The sequence below is a fragment of the Mustela nigripes genome, chromosome 8, assembly GCF_022355385.1.
Source record: "Mustela nigripes isolate SB6536 chromosome 8, MUSNIG.SB6536, whole genome shotgun sequence".
NCBI classification, from domain to species: domain Eukaryota; kingdom Metazoa; phylum Chordata; class Mammalia; order Carnivora; family Mustelidae; genus Mustela; species Mustela nigripes.
This window is the reverse complement of record NC_081564.1, coordinates 7,830,530-7,853,806: the sequence shown is the minus strand read 5'-3', so window position 1 is coordinate 7,853,806 and position 23,277 is coordinate 7,830,530. Positions and strand designations below refer to the sequence as shown.

At 45.6% G+C, this 23,277-nt stretch overlaps 1 protein-coding gene across 1 annotated transcript in view; it reads right to left on the bottom strand.

The window, feature by feature from the left end:
* Positions 1-4,522, bottom strand: part of ATP2A2 (ATPase sarcoplasmic/endoplasmic reticulum Ca2+ transporting 2) — a 60,118-nt gene extending 55,596 nt beyond the window's left edge. Inside the window, exons 1-3 of the mRNA XM_059408392.1 lie at positions 3,802-4,522; positions 3,087-3,104; positions 2,904-2,986 (exon numbers count right to left, since the gene is read on the bottom strand). Coding sequence (XP_059264375.1) covers positions 2,904-2,986; positions 3,087-3,104; positions 3,802-3,919 — 219 coding nt within the window. The 5' untranslated portion in view covers positions 3,920-4,522. The remainder of the gene's footprint in view (positions 1-2,903; positions 2,987-3,086; positions 3,105-3,801) is intronic.
* Positions 4,523-23,277: the final 18,755 nt, after the last annotated feature.

Sequence of the window (23,277 nt, the reverse complement as noted above, 5' to 3'; positions counted from 1 at the left end):
AGGCAAATATGGCCCTCCTGCTCATCTCCTTCAGGTCTTTTCTCTAAAGTCACCTTCCTGGAGGACTTTCCTGACCACCCTACCTGAGAACTATACCCTCCTCCTCATACTCTTATCTCCCTGCTTTATTTTTCTCCATAGTACGTACTATCACCGTCCAACAGACTATACATTTTACTTGTTTATTATCTGTCTCCACTAGAATGTCGGCTCCAGGTTGAGACTTTGTCTATTTTGTTCAAATGCTGTATCCCCAGTGTCTGTGCCACGTCCCAGGTGTTCAATAAATACCTAATGAAGCAGTGAAAGAGAAAAAAGAATGGGTATTCCAGTAAGCAATCGTATGATGTATTAAATGAAGGGCAAAGTTGTGACCAAGGAGTATGTACAGACAAAGTGACAGGATTGTAGCTCATGAATGGGAAATGAAGGAATTTCTAATGTTACTTTATGTGTAGTGGGAGAAATTATAGCTCACTTCTTCTAATCCGAGGAAACTTAAAACTATTTCTATCTGGCGAATATTCCAATTAAACTTTATCCCTACAGGTCATGAGTATAACACATTAACGCAGCTTCCTACAGTTAACAATTTAGAGATCTGAAATAAATCATGAAAGCCTAGTATTTCTTTTTAACTCGAGCAGAACCTGACGATATATCATGTACACATTGTAGGAACGGTCTATTTAATTCTCCAAAAGAATATGAATATTCTACCACGATTTTCGTGTAAATTAGGAATACACTGACCACCACAAAAAAGACTCAGTGATCTTTTAAAAGATAAAGAAATGAGGACTGAAAAGGTCAAGAACAATGTAGTATTGTGCCAATTTCACATGAAGAAAATCAACAAAACAGGTCTGTATCCAAAATGTCTTGATCAAACAAGTCAGAGCAAAATAACAGTATTTCCTAAACATTTATTATTTTTGTTTAGCAATCCATGAAATGAAAATGTCACACAGTTCATGTCCTGAGCATTAACTCCAAGTAGTTACTAAAAAGGTAATTCAAATTTCAATTCCAAAATACAGTTCTATAAAGCTATAAAAATCCAACATCCTACCCTATGATAAAATTAGAGCATTTTAAAAACCCACCTGAAAATGCTTAGAAACTATAAACTCCTTTCTTCAAAATAAAAGTCACACACATCACTAATTCAAAATGTTAATACAAAAGTCATTCGAACCGGCAACTCAAGAGATCCTATAAAACCCAAATGTTCAATAGCCTGTTTATTGGAAATAATGCTGATGTTACAACACAGCCTTAAGCAGATATACAAAATAACTCAATAAAAATTTATTTTATCTCTGCCTTGTATATACCAGGTGATTTACTTCTAAGATGTCCCTGATAACCTTACTGAACCCCGGTACTTTAACAGCCAAAGCTGAGGCTACTTCAGAATTATGCAGGTAGCTTAAATATACATGAACATTACACTACCCCAAACATAGTATTTGTTTCGCCTCACAACAATGTACTGAAACTGATAATCAAACAACTCTATTCCCTTATCTTAATCAGTAAAAACAGGAGCCATTTAGGAGGGGTGGCGGTGAATTAATCAAGAACAGACAGATGTGTAAGTATGGAGTAATTCAGGACACTGTATGCTTTGCTATGACACTCTCAATTTTATTCAATGAAAACCACAGAAAAAAAAGATTCGTGAGAACTGATTATTAATAACTACATATCACTTAGCCAACATGACATGATAGATGTATTAAAGTCTCAGGCCAGAATCTGTATATAATACTACTCCAAAAGCTCACCTCCTGCCAATTTCCCCCCCTTACCTAAAGAAGTGCCCACTGCTTCCTTCTGATTTAGTTCTCAAAATAGCCTTCTATGATACGGTTGTCATAAAGACTGAGGTAGATGCCTGTGGTTTGCAAATGCACAAACAAACAAAAATGAAACCCTGAAACTGTGTCAATTTTGTGAAGCCTGAAAAAGTACTGCACTGGGTGAATTTCATTTCCCATCATAGTTATTGTAGGAATACAATACTGTAATTTAAGAACAAAAGTCATCTCATGCTGTTAGGATTAGGAACATCTGTGTCCTATTCATGACCATTTTCAGGAAAACTATCAAGAAGTCCACTGCCCAAGAAAAAATGCAGTAAAAAATATTGAACAGGAAAAAAATGTTAATAACCTAGAAATAACCTCACCAACTCATCACCCTTCTTCTGCTGTAGTTCTTTGCATTTCACCAGTTTCTTAGCAACCATACGGGACTCAAGACAGTAACGACACAGACCCAGAGAAAACGGGTTTGGTTTTGTTTTTTTCTTTAAAAATCTAGAACCAGTTGCACTGAACCTTGTTCTCTCTACCTAGGAGTCACTTAAGACAGGGGTCCAATTTAGATAAATATACCACCCTAAAGGTCAGTGACCAAATTTGGTCAACAGTGGTGCCATCACTGCCGTCATCATTCTTGTCACTGTCAGAAACAACTGTCACCTTGCCATTACCAGGAAGGGAGAGCAACTGGAATATTCCTTTTGTAAGTTCTATTTACAGACTACAAAGGGCCCAACACCATCTTAGTATGATCTTACACAATGGAAGAACCCAAAACAGAAAAGGCTTTCCAACAAAGAATTTTTTGATATTAAAACTGATAAACCACAAAAATTTTTAAGACTCTGCCTCGTTTTGGAACCAATTTCTAACTGCACTGTAAATGTCAGGCATTAATTTTCTGCACACAAATGGTTCGAGTGTTTTGTTTATAATTTTAAAATATCTAGATTTTTTTTAAAAAATGAAGACACCAGTGAAATCTCTAAATATAATGTTCTCACTCAATAGACAGGCCTTGTTCTTGGCTTTTCATCTCTGAAAAGAGCAGAAATTAAGTTTCTTTATACTTACAAAAGATATACAAGCTGCCAGCAATAAAATTCTAACTAGTAAGTCTTCAAACTGCTCAATCACAAGTTCCAGCAAGGTTTTTCCTGTTAGAAACAAACAATTGTTGTAAATGTCATCTTAACAAGAGCACACGAAGGGGGGGGCGGTTAAAAAAAAAAAAAAGAACATACTAAGATAACTCACCTTCTTCAGCCGGTAACTCTGCAGAATGTAGAAATTCCCCAGGCAACGTGTCAAGAAGGGGAGAAAAAAATTAGCACTGTCGTTATAAAGAGAATTGCTAAAATTATCAGTCTTCGAAAGACGTACCCAGATCTATGAACCTTCGACCATTTTAAATAAAAACCACACCAAATGGTACCCCAGGAAAATCTGTTGTAACCAATACCTTAGTGTATCCCGAAGGGTAAAACCGCACCGCTATCTACTAATCAGGGCTCCCGAAACAAGGACTTATTTCAGCTATGTCATGACTTCTGCCAGATGTGTAACTTTGGGTAGCACAAGAACGGTTAGAGGCTTTCTCAACTGCAACGACGCCTCATAAACTGGCTGGGGACAAGAAAATGTCTCGCAGGATTCAACCCAGTTGCAGGAGAACGCGTCCCTCCCTCCAGCGGGGCCGGCTGCTGCGGGTGAGAAGACACCGAGCTAACTGCGTGCGGGGAAGGTCAAGGGCTCGAGGCGCGGGGGTCCCGGAGGTACGGACAAGCCCGGAGCCCCCGTCTGCAGTCCCTTCTCCCGCGGGGCCGGCGCGCGGGCTCGACCCGCCGCCTGCAGCCCTCGGCGGGCGCTGAGCCCAGACCCACGAGGTGGAGCCCGGTCAGCCATCTTCCCTGGCTCTCGGGCCCGCGCCGGGCCGCGCGGGGCCCCTGCAGTCCCGGAGCCGGGCACCTACCGTTGGAACCCCATTTCTCCTTGAGCTTCTTGACCTGCTCCAGGCTCAGCCCCGTGCTCTCGTTGACGCCGAAGTGGCCCAGCACCTCCTCCACCGTCTTTGTGTGCGCGTTCTCCATGACTGCGGGAGCCCGGCCGGCCTCGCCTCCAGTCCCCGCGGCCTCCTCGCCTCCGCCTCGCACTCGGGCCGCGGGCTCGTGCCACCCCGGGCGCCCAGGCGCGGACCGGCCTCTTCCCCCTCCTCCTCCTCCTCCTCCTGCGGCCGCTTCCGCCTCGCCGGGCGCTGAATCACCCCGCGCCCCCTCCCCCAGACAACCGCCCCTCCGGCTGCCCGGCCCTCGCCGGTGCACGCCCCGGACTCAGCTGGGCGGTGGGGGGCTCCTGACCCTCCCTCCCCTCGTCAGAAGGGAGGGCCTCCTTCGCCCTCAACCGCCCGCCGGGAACGCAGGCCGCGGCCCCCGAACCCCCTCCCCGCTCTCCTGAGGTGATTCGCGGCCCCGCCCGGGCCGGAGGAGGGGGCACCCGGCCGACCCCTGAGGGCAGAACGGAGCGGGGGCGGCGAGCCGGCGGGGTGGTGCGCGGCGCGCTCGCCCTGTTCCCTCAGCTCCGCACCCCCGACAGCGGCGGAGGAAACTGCGGCGAAGGAGAAGGAGGTGGCGTCGGGGACAGCTCCGCGGCGGCTGCTCTAATAGCATTTATCCGCCGCTGCCTCCCCTCTCGCCGCCGCCGCGGCATGTGGACGCCGCTCATTGGCCGAGAGGGCCCAGCGCGGCGCGGGCGGCACGGCCCCGCCCCCTCCCTTCGGCTCCCTCCCCCCCGCGCGACTAGCGCCCACGCCGCCGCGCAGGCCCCGCCCCCTCCCGCGCCCCGCCCCCAGGAACCCGGATAGAGGCCGGCGCGCGCGATGCCGCGCCCGCGGACGCGTGGAGAGCTAATCTTAAACCGGCCCGGGGCTCCGGTGGTCTTCCCTCCCCGCCAGCCCGCTGACACAGAGCCCAGAGAGGTTGAGGGCTCACGGCGGGCTCCCTACACTCGCTGCCCCGAGGAAAACTGCCTGCCCTTCGGGATGGGCCTGGGGCTGGGGTGGGTGTCTGGGTAGGCGAGGCCGGGGAACCTGGGAACTCGGTCCGCCCTGGGCCTCCCGAAACGCGCTCGGCTCGGTGTCCTTGGCTCGCCCGCCCTCTCGCCCTCTGCCTTGCCGGCCGCATTCTGCGTCCTGATCTGTCTGCTTTAGAGCCCCCTTCAGGAATCGAGGGGAGGAATTCCGCAGTTCACTTCCCACACGGCCCAAATCCCTCATCTGTCGCCTCAGGAACACCGCATCCCACACCCGCAGCCGAGCGCTCCATCGCGCACCAATGTCAGCCCTTCCCCGGCGGGATCTGTGCTCTGACCGAAGGAATCCCACTCGGGGGAGGGGGGAGGGGGTTTTAATTTGAACAGCCCACTCAGCCTTTTGATACATGCCTGCCTAGAAGTCACGGGCTATGCCACCGTAACTGCTAAAGAATGAGAATTGTGCTAGGAGGTGCTTCACTTGGGCATTAAGATCAAGGCTATTTTCTAGATTCCACTTCCCCCAATAGGAGAAAGGACTTTAATCCAAAACCTATTCTTAAACCAGAGATGACTTGCTCCAGAAGTCTGTAGGAAACCTAGGTAACAGCAAAATAAAGGGCATTTTGCTTATGTAAAGTTAGATTACTTAACAGGGAAAGGGAACTTTGCGATGAATTCATGAACAAAAGGTGACCATATTCGCATCACAAAGAACAGCTTCCTTAGGGGAGTATGTCGCAGAAATGAAGCTTTTTGTCTACTTTTGTGTTTGGCAATAGTGTATGATTGGCATGAACCATAGCAGAGAAAGAGAAAGAAAAAAAAAAAAAAAAAACACCTCAGTTGTCCCAGATGGCTCAGCTCAGGACTTAAGATGAATTCCTTCAGCCATGCAAATCACAGTATATTACCCAGCTGAAAAAATCAGGCACGTCATTTCATTTAATTATTTCCGAGGAGTGGAGGCTGGCATGCAGTTTTGATTGATACTTGGAAAAGGACCAACAAAACCCTACACGAAATAAACAAACAAAATTCTAGTGTATGGCAATGCGCTAAGAGAAGCAAGGTGGAAACTGGTTAGGTCACAGGATTGGAGCTGCCTCCTGGAGGGACACGTGATCGTGTGGTGGAGGTGTGGTAATGGAGGGTTGGTGGTTCTTTTCCCTCTGAGAACAGGTCTGCACCATTGCTTCTGCCTCACCTCATCTTTTTCAGCAATAATAAAGGTACTATAAGCTTAAGGATTGGTAACTGTCTTAGCCTGGAAATTATCTTGGCCACTTGACTTTGGGTCTCTGTTCCATGGTTCCATGGATCCTTGCAGTTGTAAGGATCTGGTATGATCATGAGGTTTTTAAGGGGTTCCCAGTATTGGCTGTTGTATTCAGTGGTCTTCTTGGGATTGTCACGTGCCTAGTTCCATCTTATCATTCAGCACTCACCTTGAAAGAGAATGTCATCTCCCTGAAGATGTCTTGGCTGAGTACTTAAAGTAGCTACCTTCCCTGGTCACCCTTGCTATCGCATTGTTTTATTTTTTTCATGGCATTTATCTGCAATACTGTGGGGTGGTTTTTTTGTTTGTTTGTTTGTTTTTAAGCTGTTCACTGTCGGTTTGTCCTAACTAGAATACAATCTCCATGAGAATATGGGTTTGTCTGTCTTGTCCATCCTCAGGATGTAGAATGGTCCCTGGTATACTTTCATCATTTACTGAACGCCTACTGTCGCAGTTACGAGTTCCGCTATCCCTGATCCATCGGTGACTTGCAAACGGCCTCCGCTCAGGAAAAGCTTCAAGAAATCAATTGACAAAGTTCATTGATTTCCAATTTGTGAAATAAACAGGAGGGCCTCCGAACTACTCGCCTCATGGGAATGGCTGTGAAGGTTAGTTAATCAGGTTTAACAAATACAAAACAAGGCAGCATTAAAGGCTTCTCAGAGAGGAGTGATGTGTAAGTTCACATTGGTGCTGTTACCACATTGTCATCACCTCCTAGACTGTTCTTTGCAAATCTGCTATCTATTGGAGGTTGGAATACTCCTTTAAACCGAAACTGTGATTTTTAGCCTGGAGTTGGTCCCTTTTATGTGACATACCATTTATGTGCTTGGTTCATCAACCTGTGGGTATCGCTGAAACTTTTTGTTTATAGGTGGCCAAAATTTAGAATAAAGCCAGCCTCTGAAGGGCAGAAAAATCAAGTTTCTCTTATGTAGAAATAAACTTGGGGCGCCTGGGTGGCTCAGCTGTTAAGCATCTCTCTTTGGCTCAGGTCATGATCCCTGGGATCGAGTCCCTCATCATCCAGATCCCTCCTCAGAGGGAAGCCTGCTTCTCCCTCTCCCACTTGTCCTGCTTGTATTCCCTCTCTTGCTGTCTCTCTCTCTGTCAAATAAATAAAATATTTAAAAAATCATAAATAAAAAAGAAACTTATGTTCAATTTACTTTGCGCGTTGAACTACATGTGCTTCTCCTGAACAAGGTTAAAAAAAAAAAAAAGTAACAATGGGTTTTGGAAGTACTCTATTGTCTACCCAAGATTACAGCTATTTTCAATCAATTGAGGACAGGGAGAGGAGAAAGAAGAGAAACAGTGATTCAGAATAATGGATGATTTGATCAAAGAACCTCAAAGGAATTAATAAAGGAGGACATTACCTAGTAATAGGCAGACTAGTTTCAAAGCTAGGCAGACAGAAAAGGCCCAGTAAAAAAGAGTGACCTGGAAAGGAGGCCCCAGCCAACTTCCTAACCCTCTACAGCCCTCCTGTAGAGCAATGGAGATTGCAAAAGGCAGTCTGTTCCATATTTGGACAGCTTTAATCATTAAAGTAGGCTCATTCTAGGCTGAATCCACATCCCCTAACTAACTTCCCTTATATATTGTTTCTTTTTTTTATTTTTTATTTTTTAAAGATTTTGTTTATTTATTCGACAGACAGAGAGATCACAAGTAGGCAGAGAGGCAGGCAGAGAGAGAGGGGGAAGCAGGCTCCCCACTGAGCAGGGAGCCTGATGCGGGCCTCCATCCCAGGACCCCAAGATCATGACCTGAGCTGAAGGCAGAGGCTTTAACCCACTGAGCCACCCAGGCACCCCTATATTTTTTTCTTGTTTAGCCCTCTGGAACAACTCTGAATAAATTTAACCCCTCTTCTGTGTGAGATCCCTTTGAGTATTGCAAAATATCTATGGTGCTTTATAAAGACTCTTTTCTCAGGTAAAAGAAACAGCTCAGTTCCTGAGCTGTTCCTCCTAGAGCAGGAGTCTACAATCCCTCGGTATCCTCATTGGCCAGTCTTGGAGACACCCAACACGGAGCACAAAAGTTTAGGCATAGTCTTGGAGCAAAGCCCTAGTGGAGGTACCACTATCCTCCCTTGTTCTGATTCTTTCCCCCCGAACATTGTTGATTTATCTTAACAATCAACTCAAAACTGAATCCTGTATACATAAACTACAGTCTTATTAAATCTTCCCATCGTGTACTTGCACTGTTGATTCTTTTTAACCCAGGCACTGAACTCTGACTATAACGGAATGTTCTCATGTTCATTTTGGTCCTTGCAGTCTGCTGTGGGTTTTTTTGAGTTTTCATCTTCAAGACATATTTTATCTCTACGTCCCAGCTTGGGTTATGCATAAATCTGGAAAGTATAACTTAGAACTTCTATATCTTTATCCAATAGAATGTCTAGACATTCATTCCAGATCAGAAAATAATCAACTGGATTTAGTTGTTCAACAGCCATAAAATCAACTTGGCTACAGGTTCCAAAGTCAGGAAAGTGAAAATCTTAGAATGTATTCTCTTGCCTCTCTGTCTCCCATAGTACTCTGTTATACAACAGTGAACAGACTATTCTTTCAGTTGAGCACCTGATGTAGTAGTCAACTTGACTTAAGGATCATGTTATGTGAAAAGTACATATTTACATGCTAGACTCAGAACAGTAAGCTGTTCACACTGAGAGGCAAGTGGGAAGTAAGGCTGTCCAACTCAGTCACATCTGGCCTCTCTTACTGACTCTGGAACATATGCATGTTGAGTAAAGAATGGACAGAATTCAGGTACCTGGGTGGCTCAGTCCTTAAACATGGGCCTTCGGCTCGGGTCATGGTCCCAGGGTCCTGGGGTCGAGCCCCACATCGGGCTCCCTGCTCTGCAGGAAGCCTGCTTCTCCCTCTCCCACTCCCCCTCCTTGTGTTCCCTCTATTGCTGCGTCTCTGTCAAATAAAGATTTTATTTATTTATTTGACAGACAGAGATCACAACTAGGCAGAGAGGCAGGCAGAGAGAGAGGGGGAAGCAGGCTCCCTGCTAAGCAGAGAGCCCAATGCAGGGCTTGATCCCAGGACCCTGGGATCATGACCTGAGCCAAAGGCAGAGGCTTTAACTCACTGAGCCACCCAGGCACCCCTAAATAAATAAAATGTTAAAAAAAAAAAAAAGAATGGACAGAATTGCTGCAATAGTAAAATACTTTGTTATGTATATTTAAGTCTCTTCAGGTAACCATGGGATGTTAGTCCACTGTGTTATTATCTCGCCCACATTTCTGGACTTGCTCATAAGAACTTAATGAGAAGACCAGTCGAATGTGTTGTTGACTCTAGATATATTGTCTACAACAGACTCAAAGTCCATGTCCTGGTGAACAGACTCCAAGTCACATTCTAGTGAATTTTCATAGAAATGTACCTGCTTTGGCATAGCTTGTGTTTTGTTTTGTTTTTTGCTGGCTTGTGTTTTTGAACACATGCCAGTGCCTAGCGACCACCATTTTTTCTACAGGTTCATAAACTATAACTTTAACATCTGAGAATTTGCCAAACTTGACAGAATGCCTTTTCCAGAATTTGCCTCCCTGCCTCCATTGGTAAGTATTCTTTTGATGATTTAGTGTCCAAAAGCCAACGGACTAGCTTATGTTTATAATAAAGGGACTTACTGGAAGTCGACTCCAAATTCCCAACAGCTTGATCCAGGTGCCAGAATAAAGTCACAGAGAATCTCTTTCTATGCCTTGGATCTGCTGCTTTCTCTTGCCTTTGCCTTTGATGTAGGTTCTGTCCAGGTGACAGCAGACATGGCCCCCAGCATCTCCGGTTTAAAATCCACATTTAGAAATTTCATGGAGGGAAAGGCCTAATATTTTCTGAGAGTCCTGTATCCCACCTGAAAAAAGGGACTGCGGTCTGAATTAGATGCACTGAGAGTAGGGAAGAAGTGGTTCCCTGAAACAGTGGTTTTCAAACTTTGGCCTGCAGCAACATCACCTGGGGGGCTTGTGAACAGTCTTCTGGGCCCTCCTTCCAGAATGCTCACTCAGGAGATCTGGGATGGAGTCCAAGAACGTGCATTTCTAGCCAGTTCCCAGGTGATGTCCACACGGCTAGTTAAGGACCTGCATCCTGGAAAACAATGCCTCTATGGAAAATCTAATCAAGGAAGGGAATGAATGGTGGGTTGACTGGACAAAAGATGTCCACTTCATTGAGGAAAGTCAAAGAGCTTAACTCCTTTAGGAGGAAGCAGAAGTAACCGGCATGGAACACTGGGAAGTCTGGTTGGGAATGGAGTTCCACTGGAGTTCTCAGCAGTCTCCCCTCCATTCTAAGCTCCGGCCACAAGGGACTATCATCTGTTCCTCTGCACTTTGCTCAGGCTATTCCTGTTCCTGCTGCTTGGATCTGCCTGGCGAACCCCTAATCCTCTGTCCAAGATGAGGGCTAAATCCCACCCCATCTTGGAAGCCTTCTCTGACCACGGTCATCTCTTCTCCAGCACTTCCATTCTCACCACCCCAGAAATTAGTTGCTCCCGGTCCTACAGCCCACATGGCACTTTGTATCCTCACTCAACTGTAGTTCCGTAACTCGGGTTTTCTGCGGTATTTTTGGTTTTGTTTTTGTTTTTTTCAGGTTTGCCTCCCACTTCTCAGGTGTATCTTTGTCAGCCTGCTCCCCGTCTTCTACGCAACTTGAAACGCGGCGTGTCCCAGGACTTTGAATGTGGGACTTTCTTCCTTATCCACAATCTTTCCTTAGGCCCACTGCTTTAAATTCCACCTAAATATTGATGACAAGCCCATTTGTATATCCAGACTCCTAAACCCAGCTGTCTCCTTGATCTTGTCCCTTGTTTGGGACACGGACTCACATGGGAGAGTGACAGGTGTGGGGCGGGGTGGGGCGGTGGGATGGTCACCGCCCTCTGAGCAGTGAGCCATGAATAATATATAGCCATTTGCACAGTCAGAGCTGAGAACAGCATTTGGAACAGAAGGACCGGCAAACTGGCAAACGTACATGTCTTTCTTTCATCCCGCTTAGTAACTAGTCACTTGTTTATTGTCTGTGTTCTTCCACCAAATTATAAGGTCCAGGAGAACAAGGATCATATGTACTTAGAAGGTGTACAAGAACGAATGAATGCATGATAATTATTTGTTGTGAGGTCTTCGAGTGCTCCCTTCTTGACTGTGTGTCCCCGTGCCTAGAGCAGGGTGGGTCACATAGCAGATCCTCCGTGCACTAATTCATGAAGCCTTTCACTTCCTTTGCAATTACTGCTCTGGGGGGAAAAAAAAAATGTTGCCATTAAAAAAAAAAAAAATTACAGAAAAGAAACCCATGCATCAGTGCCAAACAAAGTACTGTGGAATGGTTTTCAAAACCATAGCTCCCTGATGGGATAATGTAGTTTAAATATAGCTGCTATTTTTCCCTCCGGTTGGTTTGTTCTTTGATTTCTGTGGAAAGATTTCAAAAGTTCTCTTCCACTGCCCTCTTTTCTCACCCCCCAAGGTGCTCAGAACTTAAACAGTGAAATGTTTAAAATGAAAAGATGACAGTGCTTCCCGAGCCGGGTAGAGAAATGAACAGTGATTAAATGCGATTTTAATTTTAAATGATGAGCTCCTCAGAGTGTCCCTTCCCTGCCCGGGGCCAGGGTGCTGCTCTGGCGATGGTTGGGGCGCAGGGAGCAGGTAGAGTTTCCGTCGGGCAGAAATCCAAGGTTTGCGAATGCCCCGGATAGGGTTGCAGTGGACAAATTCCTAGAATAGGATCTTTGTTCCCAAGCTCATGAGCTCGCTCCCTTGATGTCCCACAATAGAAAAATAAAGGAGGGGGGGTGGAAGTGGTGGCGGTGGAGGCATGTTTAGGTCTCCTATTGTGATCCCGCTGTCGTTACCTGATAGTTCACAAAAGATCCCAGGAGCCTGGGCGCCCTCTCAAGTCACCTTGTGATTCTCTCCTGATTTCAGAGGGGGAGGAGGGGGGACACTGTGTATCCTGAGGGAAGCATGTCTGACAAGGCTGATCCGTTCCATCTGGGAGAATGCATCATGGGCCCCATCTGGCTCCAGCAGTCTGCCGATGGTCCTCTCCCGCACACCCCCGCCTGCTCCAGCCCCTCTCCAGCCCGCTCAGCCTTCATCCCCCCCCCCCCCCCCAAGGCTGCAGCTCCAGGCTTCTTGCCTTCTTTTCTGCAATCGCCTTTGCTCCTTTCTCCCACCTGAGGCTTCTCTCAATCTCCCAGCCCTGCGCAGAAGTGTGCTCGTGCACGTCCCTTGGGACATCCCTGTCCATTCACTGCGTCCTCCTGCACCACCCAGATCATGTCCCGATCTGGAGAGAGATACACCCAGTGTAAGGTCCTGTTCTGTCTCTCACATGCCAGATACAAGGGTACTGCCCTCCCTTCTCTGTCTGAGCAGCTGTCCATCTCTTATGGTCTAAAACCCACAGCCTCTGCTTTAACCTTCAAGCTTGACATTTGAATCTTCTCAGGTGGGTTCCATCAGCACAGATGGGGGATGGGCAGAGTACAAGAAAGCAAAGGCTTGGCTGGGGATGTTTGCAAACATGAGACGTTTCTCTTCCATGACTCATCGGAGGAGAGCAGAGTCCTCCCTCTTCCTGGAATGCAGCAAACCCATGGCCAAATCCTACCCCCACCCTACCCCCAAAATAAAACAACCCACACAAAGAGCCTTGTCCTTAAAAATCAGATTTCCCCCCCAAAGATCTGACATGGCAACTTGGGGAGGGGAGTCTTTTAAGGCCTCCTTTGAACAGCCTCGAAGAGGACTCTCTGATCTGGGGATAAAGGGAATCGCAGAAACAGCCCATCATCTGCAGGCAAAGAAAGTGCATGTGTTGTTAGGTGGGGTCCCTTGAAGAAAAGTGCTTTCATGGCCCCCTACCTCCTCCACTTCCCCCAAACTTTCTATTTAGTAGCTTCCTAATATAAAACCTGGGATAAGGGTGCCTGGGTGGCTCAGTGGGTTAAGCCTCTGCCTTCGGCTCAGGTCATGATCCCAGGGTCCTGGGATGGAGCCCCGAATTGGGCTCTCTTCTCGGCAGGGAGCCTGCTTCCCCCTCTCTCTCTGCCTACTTGTGATCTCTCAGTCATATAAATGAAAAATCTAAAAAACAAAACAAAACCAGACCTGGGATAGACAACTTTTGGGTCATGCCAGAGAGCCTTGATTTCAGTGGTACATAAAAGGGCTCTGGGGAAAAAAAAAAATAGGTTGATGTAGATAAAAGGGAAGGAAAGGAGACAAAAGGAAGATAACATTTATCACGCACATACCGGCCATGCATGCAACGTGTTAGGAGCTTTCCATGTGTTGTCTTACCCCATCCTCGGGAGGAGCCTGTCTGGTAGGTATCATTATTACTCCTATTTTCCCAGCTACTGACAGCTGACTCTCAGACAGGTTTAAGTCCTTTGCTGAAGTCACACACATAGAAATCGCTATTCAGTAAACATTGGTAAGAAAACAAGATTATGGGCGCCTGGGTGGCTCAGCTGGTTAAGCACCTGCCTCAGGCTCAGTTCATTGTCCCAGGGTCCTGGGATCGAGTCCCCGCATTGTGCTCTCTGCTCTCCAGAAAGTCTGCTTCTCCCTATCTTCTGACCCTCCCCTCTGCTTGTGCTTTCTCTCTCTCCCTCTCGGTCTCAAATAAATAAAATTTTAAAAAAGAATACAAGATTTTTTGTACGGGAGAAGGACTAGTTAGTTAGAACCATTCCTCACGCCATGAAATGCAATACGTTTCATAGGGGAAAGAGTTAAACACTAGGAAAAAAAATCTGTAAAAACAATTAAAAGCATCAACAAAAGCATATACAGATGGAAGAGAGATACATTTCTAAGTACCTCAGATAAGGAAACATTTTAACTTGCATAGAAAGGTGACAAAACAAATGGAGGGACTCTATGCATAGAGAGTGGGAAAGAAACAACATGATTCCTGAAAAATCTTTTAATGCCAGGAGTCTGATTTGAAGCGTGCATGTGCTCAGAGAAAGACACAAGCATCCGGATCTTGACTGTAGCAAATGTCTCGGCCGCTGATTCTGGGAGCAGGTTAGTTTCCTGGCCCCTGAGCCCACTGTGACAAGAGGCGGGGTCATTCTGAGTTCTGCAGAGCTGTAGTCCCCGCCGGTGGGGGAGGGACAGCTGTTTAATTCGCTGCACACGGAGCTGAGAAAGACGCAAAGAAGAAAGTGACATCCACTGAAAACCGCATGAGGCGGCTTCTGCCAGCAGAATGCAGTGACCTGAACTGGAATTCTGCCAGGACAGTGGGATTAACTTCCCAAGCGCGGGCCAAAACGGGCCCCAGGATTTTTATTTTTATTCGTTTTCCATTACAACTGCACAGCAACGCAAACAAGCCCCAAAACAATGAGAGCCACTGAGTCATTTTCTCTTGCGGGTGCAGGGTACCACCTCGGTGCCACACAACTTGCTGACCTTATCTTACCGAAGTGTACGACTGAGGGTTTGATTACTCACTTCCCCACCAACGTGAATGGGAGAGTGGCATCATGATTGCCCAATTAAAGCAGTATGCGCGCGCGCGCGCGCACACACACACACACACACACACACACACACACAAAAGCAAAAAGTAAAGCAAGATAAGCCCATGGAACCAGGAATAAAACTTGAGAAGGCAGCGGGCCTGAGAAAAGCTAGGTCTAGCTCTCCCAGTCCCCCAAGATCAGGAGCCTGTAGGCACTGGGATTGAAAGAAGTCTTACCCAAGGCAACTAAGTGTCAATTAAAGAGACACCCCGCCCCGGTTAGGGGGGAAGGGAAAGGCTTAGTGCCTTAGACCCACACCACCCACACTTCCGGCTAATGATGTTCTCAATGAGTGTTTCCTAAAGGGCAGGCATTAGGTATGATTTAGCTTGTGATTTGCTCTATTTTTCCCACTACATGATTCAACCTTATCACAGGTCCTCAAAATACCGCCTTTTGGCAATGGTAAGGAAACAAATTCAGGGAATTGCAGCCACCTAGTAAGGAATGTATGCTCTTAGGCAAACTACTTAACCCTTGCCCCTAAGTTCCTCTTTGGTGAAATGTGGGAAAGAGAACTGACCTCATGTAGCTTTCATGAAGTGGAGTGTGTCTAGCACAGCACCTGGAGAAGAGCTGCGACAGACACACACCTTTATCTTAGGATCATCTTCAGATCCGGCTTTCTCAAAACAAATCATTCAGTTCAATCTCATAATAAACACATCTACTAACATTACTGAGTATGTAGAGGCTTCTTAGTTTTCATTTCTCCCCTTATTTATTTATTTATTATTTTTTAAGATTTTATTTTCTTTGACGGAGAGAGAGAGAGAGATCACAGGCAGGCAGAGAGAGCGGGGGGGGGGGAAGCAGGCTCCCCACTGAGCAGAGAGCCCAATGCGGGGCTTGATCCCAGGACCCTGAGATCATGACCTGAGCCGAAGGCAGCAGTTTAACCCACTGAGCCACCCAGGCGCCCCTCCCCTCCCACCTTTTCAAAGTAAGAAAGAGGGTGGCTGGGTGATGGACACTGGGGAGGGTGTGTGCTATGGTGAGCTCTGTGAAATGTGTAAGACCGATGAATCACATACCTGCACCCCTGAAACAAATAATACATTATATGTTAATTTTAAAAAGTAAGAAATATGCCAGGCATATAAAAAAAGTACAATCATTATATAATATTATATAATAAGCACTCATATGCCCCCCCCCAACCAGTTTAAGAAATTAGACATGCTTGGTACAATGGGAGTCCTCAGGAACTCTGTGAATTCCTCCTCCTTTCTTTCCCAGTGGAGACGTCTATCCTGAACTTGAAGTTTGTCACCCTCATGCACATTTTTATATTTCTACTACATAATATATGTCGATCCACAAGACATTTTGCAAACCGTGCTGTTTTGCATTTTCCGCATCGCACATACAGACCTCACCGATGCTGCGCGTATCCTACATCTTGCCTTTCCTCACTCACAATTACTTTTTTTTTTTTTAGGTTTACCTATATCTCTAGCTACATCTATAGTTACTTCATTTTTTGGCTCTCTCATTACATGTATTTTATTTATTTATTTGACAGAGAGGGACAGCAAGAGAGGGAATACAAGCAAAGGCAGTGGGAGAGGGAGAAGCAGGCTTCTCGCTGAGTGGGGATCCTGATATGGGACTTGATCCCAGGACCCTGCGATCATGATCTGAGCGGAAGGCAGACGCTCAACGACTGAGCCACTGAGGTGCCCCTACATGTATTTTTTTTTTTTAAATAAACAAGTAAAACAACACAAATAAAGCGCTGAAATCTCCATAGTTCTTTTCCCTCTGTAGTCCATATTATTAGTGTACAATGTTGGGTTTCCCAGATAAAATCAAAGACTAGAATTTCATTCCCTCTTCCCTAAAACACTTAGCTCTGTTTTTTCCCCCGGCTTCCAAAATTGATGAGACTTCATTTAGGGCTGCCAAATTTTGCACTGCTGGTGCCTGGAAATAGACTGGTGTGCACTGTAGAGAACTTGTCTCCATGTGATAAGTCCCGCCTCCTCTTTCAGACTGTGAAGGCTGCTCCTACCTTGAAGACAGCCAAAGCCAGCATTGCCATGGGGTTCTGGCACTGTGGGGATACTGGCCGATGACAATTTCCGAACTGTGGGACTTTTGATAGAGCCTTAATATCAAAAGAGAATCAAGTAAAGCCTGTGGGTCAGCATGAATTTTTCACTCACAAGTCCCCTCCCTATAGTTATGAATCCCAGACATCTGGGATGTTCTTTCCTCTGAGCTACCTCAATAATTCAAACACTTTTGTTGGCCTGAGAACTACCGTATGGGAAGGTTGTTTACACTAAATCATATATATATTGTATTTTGTGGGCAATTTAAGGGGCTCTCAGGGATTGGTTTGACTGTAGTTAATTTTCACCTTACTCATCATATATAATGTAATTCCTTTTTTGTAAGTTTTCCATAAATGCTAGTTATCACTATTATTATCGGAGAGAAGAAGTATTTCACGGATTTGTAAAAATACCTGAAGAAAAAAATCAGTTTGGGGTATCATGGAAAATGGCCCATATGTATGAAGCTGATGCCTTGGGTCTTCCAGATAATGTGTTCTGGGTAGACCAGGTGCCTTGGTGAGGTTTGGCAAGGCGATGTCCCCACACAGCAGACAGCTTCACCTCAAGTTTCCTTATGGAGCGAACCTTAGCACATGCATAATTGGATTTTATGGTACTCCACCTTTTTTTTTTTTTTTATTGCATTTGAAAATATAACATAAAGGGGCCCCTGGGTAGTTCAGTGGGTTAAGCCTCTACCTTCGACTTGGGTCATGATCTCAGGGTTCTGGTATCGAGTCCCACATTGGGCTCTCTGCTCAGCAGGGAGACTGCTTCCCCCCACCCCCCCGCCTACCTCTCTGCCTCCTTGTGATCTCTCTCTGTGTGTCAAATAAATAAATAAAATCTTAAAAAAAAAAAAAGAAAATACAACATAAAAATTGCCACCTTACCTGTTTTGTTTTGTTTTTTTAAAGTAGTCTCCATGCCCAGCATGGAGCCCAATACAGGGCTCGAACTCACCACCTTGGGATCAAGACCTGAGCTGAGATCAAGTCCCACCCCCAACCAACTGAACCAACCAGGCGTGCCACCATCTTAACTATTTTTAAGTGTGCAGTCCAGTAGTAGTAACTACATACACATTGTTGCACAACAGATCTCTAGAACTTTTTCATCTTGCAAAACCGAAACTCTGTGCCAACTGAACAGCGACTCCCCTTCTCTCCCCAGCTTCCCAGTCCCTGGCAACTACCATTCTACTTTCTGTTTCTTTTCTTTTTTTTTTTTTTTAAAGATTTTATTTATTTATTTGACAGAGAGAGATCACAAGTAGATGGAGAGGCAGGCAGAGAGAGAGAGAGAGAGAGAGAGAAGCAGGCTCCCTGCTGAGCAGAGAGCCCGATGTGGGGCTCGATCCCAGGACCCTGAGATCATGACCTGAGCTGAAGGCAGCGGCTTAACCCACTGAGCCACCCAGGCGCCCTACTTTCTGTTTCTAAGAGTTTGACTATTTTAGATGCCTCGTGTAAGTGGAATCATGCGGTCTTTGTCTTTTTATGATCGTCTTATTTCGCTTATATACTGTCCTCAAGGTTCATCCACATTGTAGCATATGACAGGATTTCCTTATTTTTTTTTTTAAGGCTGAATGATATTCTGTTGCATGTACACACCACATCTTTTTTATCCCTTTATCCATTCATCTGCTGGTGAACATGTAGGTGGCTTCCATCTCTTGGCTATTATGAACACACGGCGCAAATATCTCTTCAAGCTCTGTTTTCAGTTCTTTAGGATATATACCCAAAGTGGAATTGCTGGATCATACGGTAGTTCTATTTTTAAACTTTTGAGGAGACTCCATATTGTTTTTCATAGCAGCTGCTCCGTCTTACATTCGCACCAGCCGTGGTGCCCCAGCTCATTCGGATCCTTGCTATACCCTCCTGCTTCACCCCACCAAGTTTGGTGAGGCCCACCCTTCGCCCTGCTCATTCGACTGCGGCTTCATCCCATTCTGTCTACCAGGGTTAGGTCTCCTAGAGTGATTCCAGATGGAGCAGGGCTCAGGCGCAGGACCCAAGGTCCCAGTAACCAAACCATCTCAGACTCCGTATCGGCTATTTTTTGCTTTCTAAATCTGGGAAGCATTGCCACTTGTTTCTTATTTTTCCTCCTCTTTCTTCCAGGAAGGCAGACGTCAGAAGGAGTTTGTCAGCCTCATTCTGTCATCTCTCTTGCTCTTGAGGTTACCGCAGTGGAGAGAATGAGCTCTCAGAAGCCCGGGTATACAAATCTCAACTTTTAGTAGAAGCTTCCTCCCCATTGTTCCTCAGGGTCACCTGGGGCTCTAAGGGTTGGCTAGCGCTGACCTCTTAAACAGCAAGGCCCAGAGTCACGTGTGATTCAGTTCAAGACACAGAGGGATGGAGTCCTTCCTCAGATCTTCTGCATCAGCTCCATATCAGACCAGAAAGTTATCATCTATTTCTCTTTCTGGAAGACCACCCCACTAATTGCCAGTCCTGAGATGGTAAGTCCCGAATCATCTAACCAGGGTCAGCTTCCCACTTGTGCCTGATTCAGTTGGCTTCAGCTGTAGATGTGACCTGTTGGTGTGGAGAGGTCTACCTTAGACTTTTGGAGAAGGGTAGCAGGGATAAAAGGAGATACAATACTCTCAAACATTATTCTTGCCCTCTAGAACCTCAGCTGCAGTAGACATAGAGTAGAAAAGAGAGGAGAGAAAACTTCAAAATAGTCTTCCTCCTTAACCATAAATTCTCAGGCCAAGTGCTTACTGATACTCTGTCTGTTGGGAACATGGGTAGGCTGGAATCCGTACATATTAACTACCCAATCTGATTTAGCCTTGAAAAAATGATGTAGTTCTAAAAAGGGATCATGATGAACCTAACTTCCCTCTCTAGATACTACGATTCCACTAAAGAGTTGCCCAGTTGGAGAATTTGGGACTAGGGAAAGATAATGGAAATCTGACTTCATGGGAAGTAAATTATAAATTTACTCACGTATGTGAGTCTCAGGCTTTGAAAAACCATGTTGACCTCATTCTCTTTTTCCATTCTCATTTCTTTTTTTTTTTTTTTTTAAAGATTTTTTCTTTATTTATCTGACAGAGATCACAAGTAGGCAGAGAGGCAGGCAGAGAGAGAGGAGGAAGCAGGCTCCCTGCAGAGCAGAGAGCCCGATGTGGGGCTCGATCCCAGGACCCTGGGGTCATGACCTGAGCCGAAGGCAGAGGCTTAACCCACTGAGCCACCCAGGTGCCCCCTCCATTCTCATTTCTGATCGCTATCTGTGATGTTCAGTTTTATGTGTTAACGTGGTTAGACTATAGTCTCCAGTTATTTGATCGAATCGAGTTATTGCTGTGAGGGTATTTTGTGGATGTCATTGACATCATACTTCCTGATTTCGAACTACAGTACAAAGCTAAAGTAATCAACATAGTATTGTATTGGCATGAAAACAGACACATAGACCAATGGAATAGAAATAGAGAGCCCAGAAATAAATCCACGCATAAAGGATCTACTCATTTACAACAAAGGGGCCAAGAATATACAATCGGGAAAGGATAGTCTTTTCAAAAAATGATGTTGGGAAAACTGGACATTCATGTGCAGAAGAATGAAACTGGGCCCCTCTGTCACACCATCTCTGAAAATCAACTCAAAGTGGATTAAAGATTTATATTTAAGACCTGACGCCATAAAACTCCTAGAAGAAAACATAAGCGGTGAGCTCCTTGACATCAGTCTTGACAAAGACAACAAAAGCAAAATAAAAAAAACAAGTGGAACTGTATCAAATTAAAGAGCTTCTGCATAGCAAAGGAAACCATCAACAAAATGAAAAGCGATCTGTGGGATGGGAGAAACTATTTGCAAACCATCTATCTGATAAAGGGTTAATATCCACACAAACAAAGAACTTATACAACTCCATAGCAAAACCCGAAACAATCCAATTAAAAAATGGGCAAAGGAACCGAGCCGACCTTTTTCAAAGAGACATGGCCAACAGGTACATGAGAATGTGCCAAAAATCACTAATCATCAGGGAAATGCAAATCAAAAGCATAATGAATTATCACCTCACATCTATTAGAGTGACTGTCATAAAAAAAAAGACAAGAGATAAGTGTTGGCAAGGATGTGGAGGAAAGGGAACCCTTGTGCGCTGCTGGTGGGAATGTAAATTGATACAGCCACTGTGGAAAACAGTGCGGAGGTTTCTGAAAAATTTAAAAATAGAACTAACTACCATATGATCCAGCAATCCTGTTTTGAGAATATATCCAAAGGAAATGAAAAAAGGGTATTGAGAGTTCTGCACTCCCATGTTCATTGCAGCATTATTCATAATAGCCAAGGTATGGAAGCAACAGAAGTGTCCATCGGTAGGTGAAGGTGAGACAGTTGAAATGAAAATGGAATGGTAGAGGAATGTTACTGAATAATATTATTGGAGAGCATTATTATCCAGCACCGTTGGTAATGGTATTGGAATGATAATGGAGTATTATTTAGCCAGGAGAAAGAAGGAAACCTGACATTTACAACAATATGGATGGGACTTCAGGGCTTTACACTAAGTGAAATAAGTCAGATTAAGACGAATACTGCATGATCTCACTTATATGTGGAATCTAAGAAAATGTCAGACTCAAAGACACCTCAGAGAATAAGGGGCTGAGGGTAGGACAAATGGGGAGAGGTTGGTAAAAGGGCGCAAACTTTCAATTGTAGGATGAATAATGCCAGGGGCGCCTGGGTGGCTCAGTCGGTTAAGCGTCTGCCTTTGGCTCAGATCATGATCCCAGGGTCCTGGAATCGAGTCCTGCATGGGGATCCCTGCTCCATGGGGAACCTGCTTCTCCCTCTACCCCTTCCCCCTGCTTGTGATATCTCTCTCTCTCAAATAAATAAATAAAATAAATTTTAATAAAAAAAGATGAATAATGCCAATCTGAGGATATAATGTATAACATTATAGTGGATAACACTATACCGTGTCATTGACATTTGCTGAGAGTACAAGTTAAATGCGTAATATGAGGTGATGGTGATGGATGAGTTAATTAAGTAGATGGGAAAAACCCTTTCACAATATACACACGAATCAAATCATCATGATGTACAATTCAAATATCTTAAAATTTTGTCAATTATACCTCAATAAAGCTGAAAAAGAACATCCATCGACTTTGAATAAATTTGTTCTGGATCATCTGATCCAAGCAGTTGAAGGACCTTCAGAGAGAGCTAAGGCTGACATGGGGAAGCAGAAATCTGCCTGGACAGCAGCTTCTGTTCCTGCTGGAGAGTTTCCTTCCCACCTGCCCTTCCTGGTGGCCTGCTCTAGGGGTTTCACATTTTCCTGGCCAGTCCCTACAATCACATAAGCCAGTTCTCACTATATATCTCCTACTGGTTCTGCTTCTCTGGGAGCCCTGACTGAGGCAGAACCCCTCATGTGGGTCCTGGAGCTGCTAGAATGATCTCGCAATTTCCACCTGTGAGTCTTCCCTTGTTGCCTATACCCCTGAGTGAAATGTTCTCCTCCAGGTCCAGGCTGGAGAGCTGCCTCTGTGAAGACTTTCTGGCTTCCTCAGACGTGTGAGGGCTCCCTCCTGTGAATTCATACAACGCTGTGGGTGACTACTCTCCTGGCCTGCAGACCAGCTTGGTCTTGTGATGACCCTGCAAGGGTCAGAAGCGTGACTTCTGGGTCTTTGTTTCCCCAACCCTAATGGCTGCTCCACCCAAACGATATACTCAGACGTTTGTTGATGACATTATTGAAGCTCTACCCACATAAGCAGGTGCCATCTTTAGCTTTCTGAGGCATTTCATTATTCCTGTCGCTTCACAAGTGCCAACACTTTCATGGTGTGGAGCACCCCCACCCGTATCCTGGGGCTTGGATATGCTGAAATAACACAAGAGGGGCTTTGGAAACACGACTCCAAATAGGGAATAGAGCCAAAGACCAGATTTTGAAGTGAGCCCACATAGAAGTTATGTACGTCAAGAGTCTGAGGAAAAAAAAAAAAAAGAGTCTGAGGAAAGGTCTACGGTCCAGTTCTCAGGCCAGATGCCTGCATTTTTTTTTTTTTAAATTTATTTATTTTTACTTCTCCTACCTGCAGGGATTTGAAACCTCTGGCTCCACGCAGGCAAAACCTGAGGGAACCGGACATCCAACAACCTGAGCCAAGGATCCTAAGTGCTGGTGAGGAGGAGGGAAATGAGAGCGAAAAGCTGGCGCCTGGTGGAGGAGGGAGTCCCCTGAAGGGAGATTCCTGAGTTCTTCAATGACAGTCAGAGGACAGCCCAGACTGAACGCCGGAGGAAGTGTTAGGTGATCCCGGAGCAGCAGGCAGGTGGACACACTCCTGGACACACACTCAGGCTGGAGTCTGAGGTGAGGAACTCGTGCAAATCCCTCTGGACTCCGGTGCTGCACGTGTCTACGCAGCGAG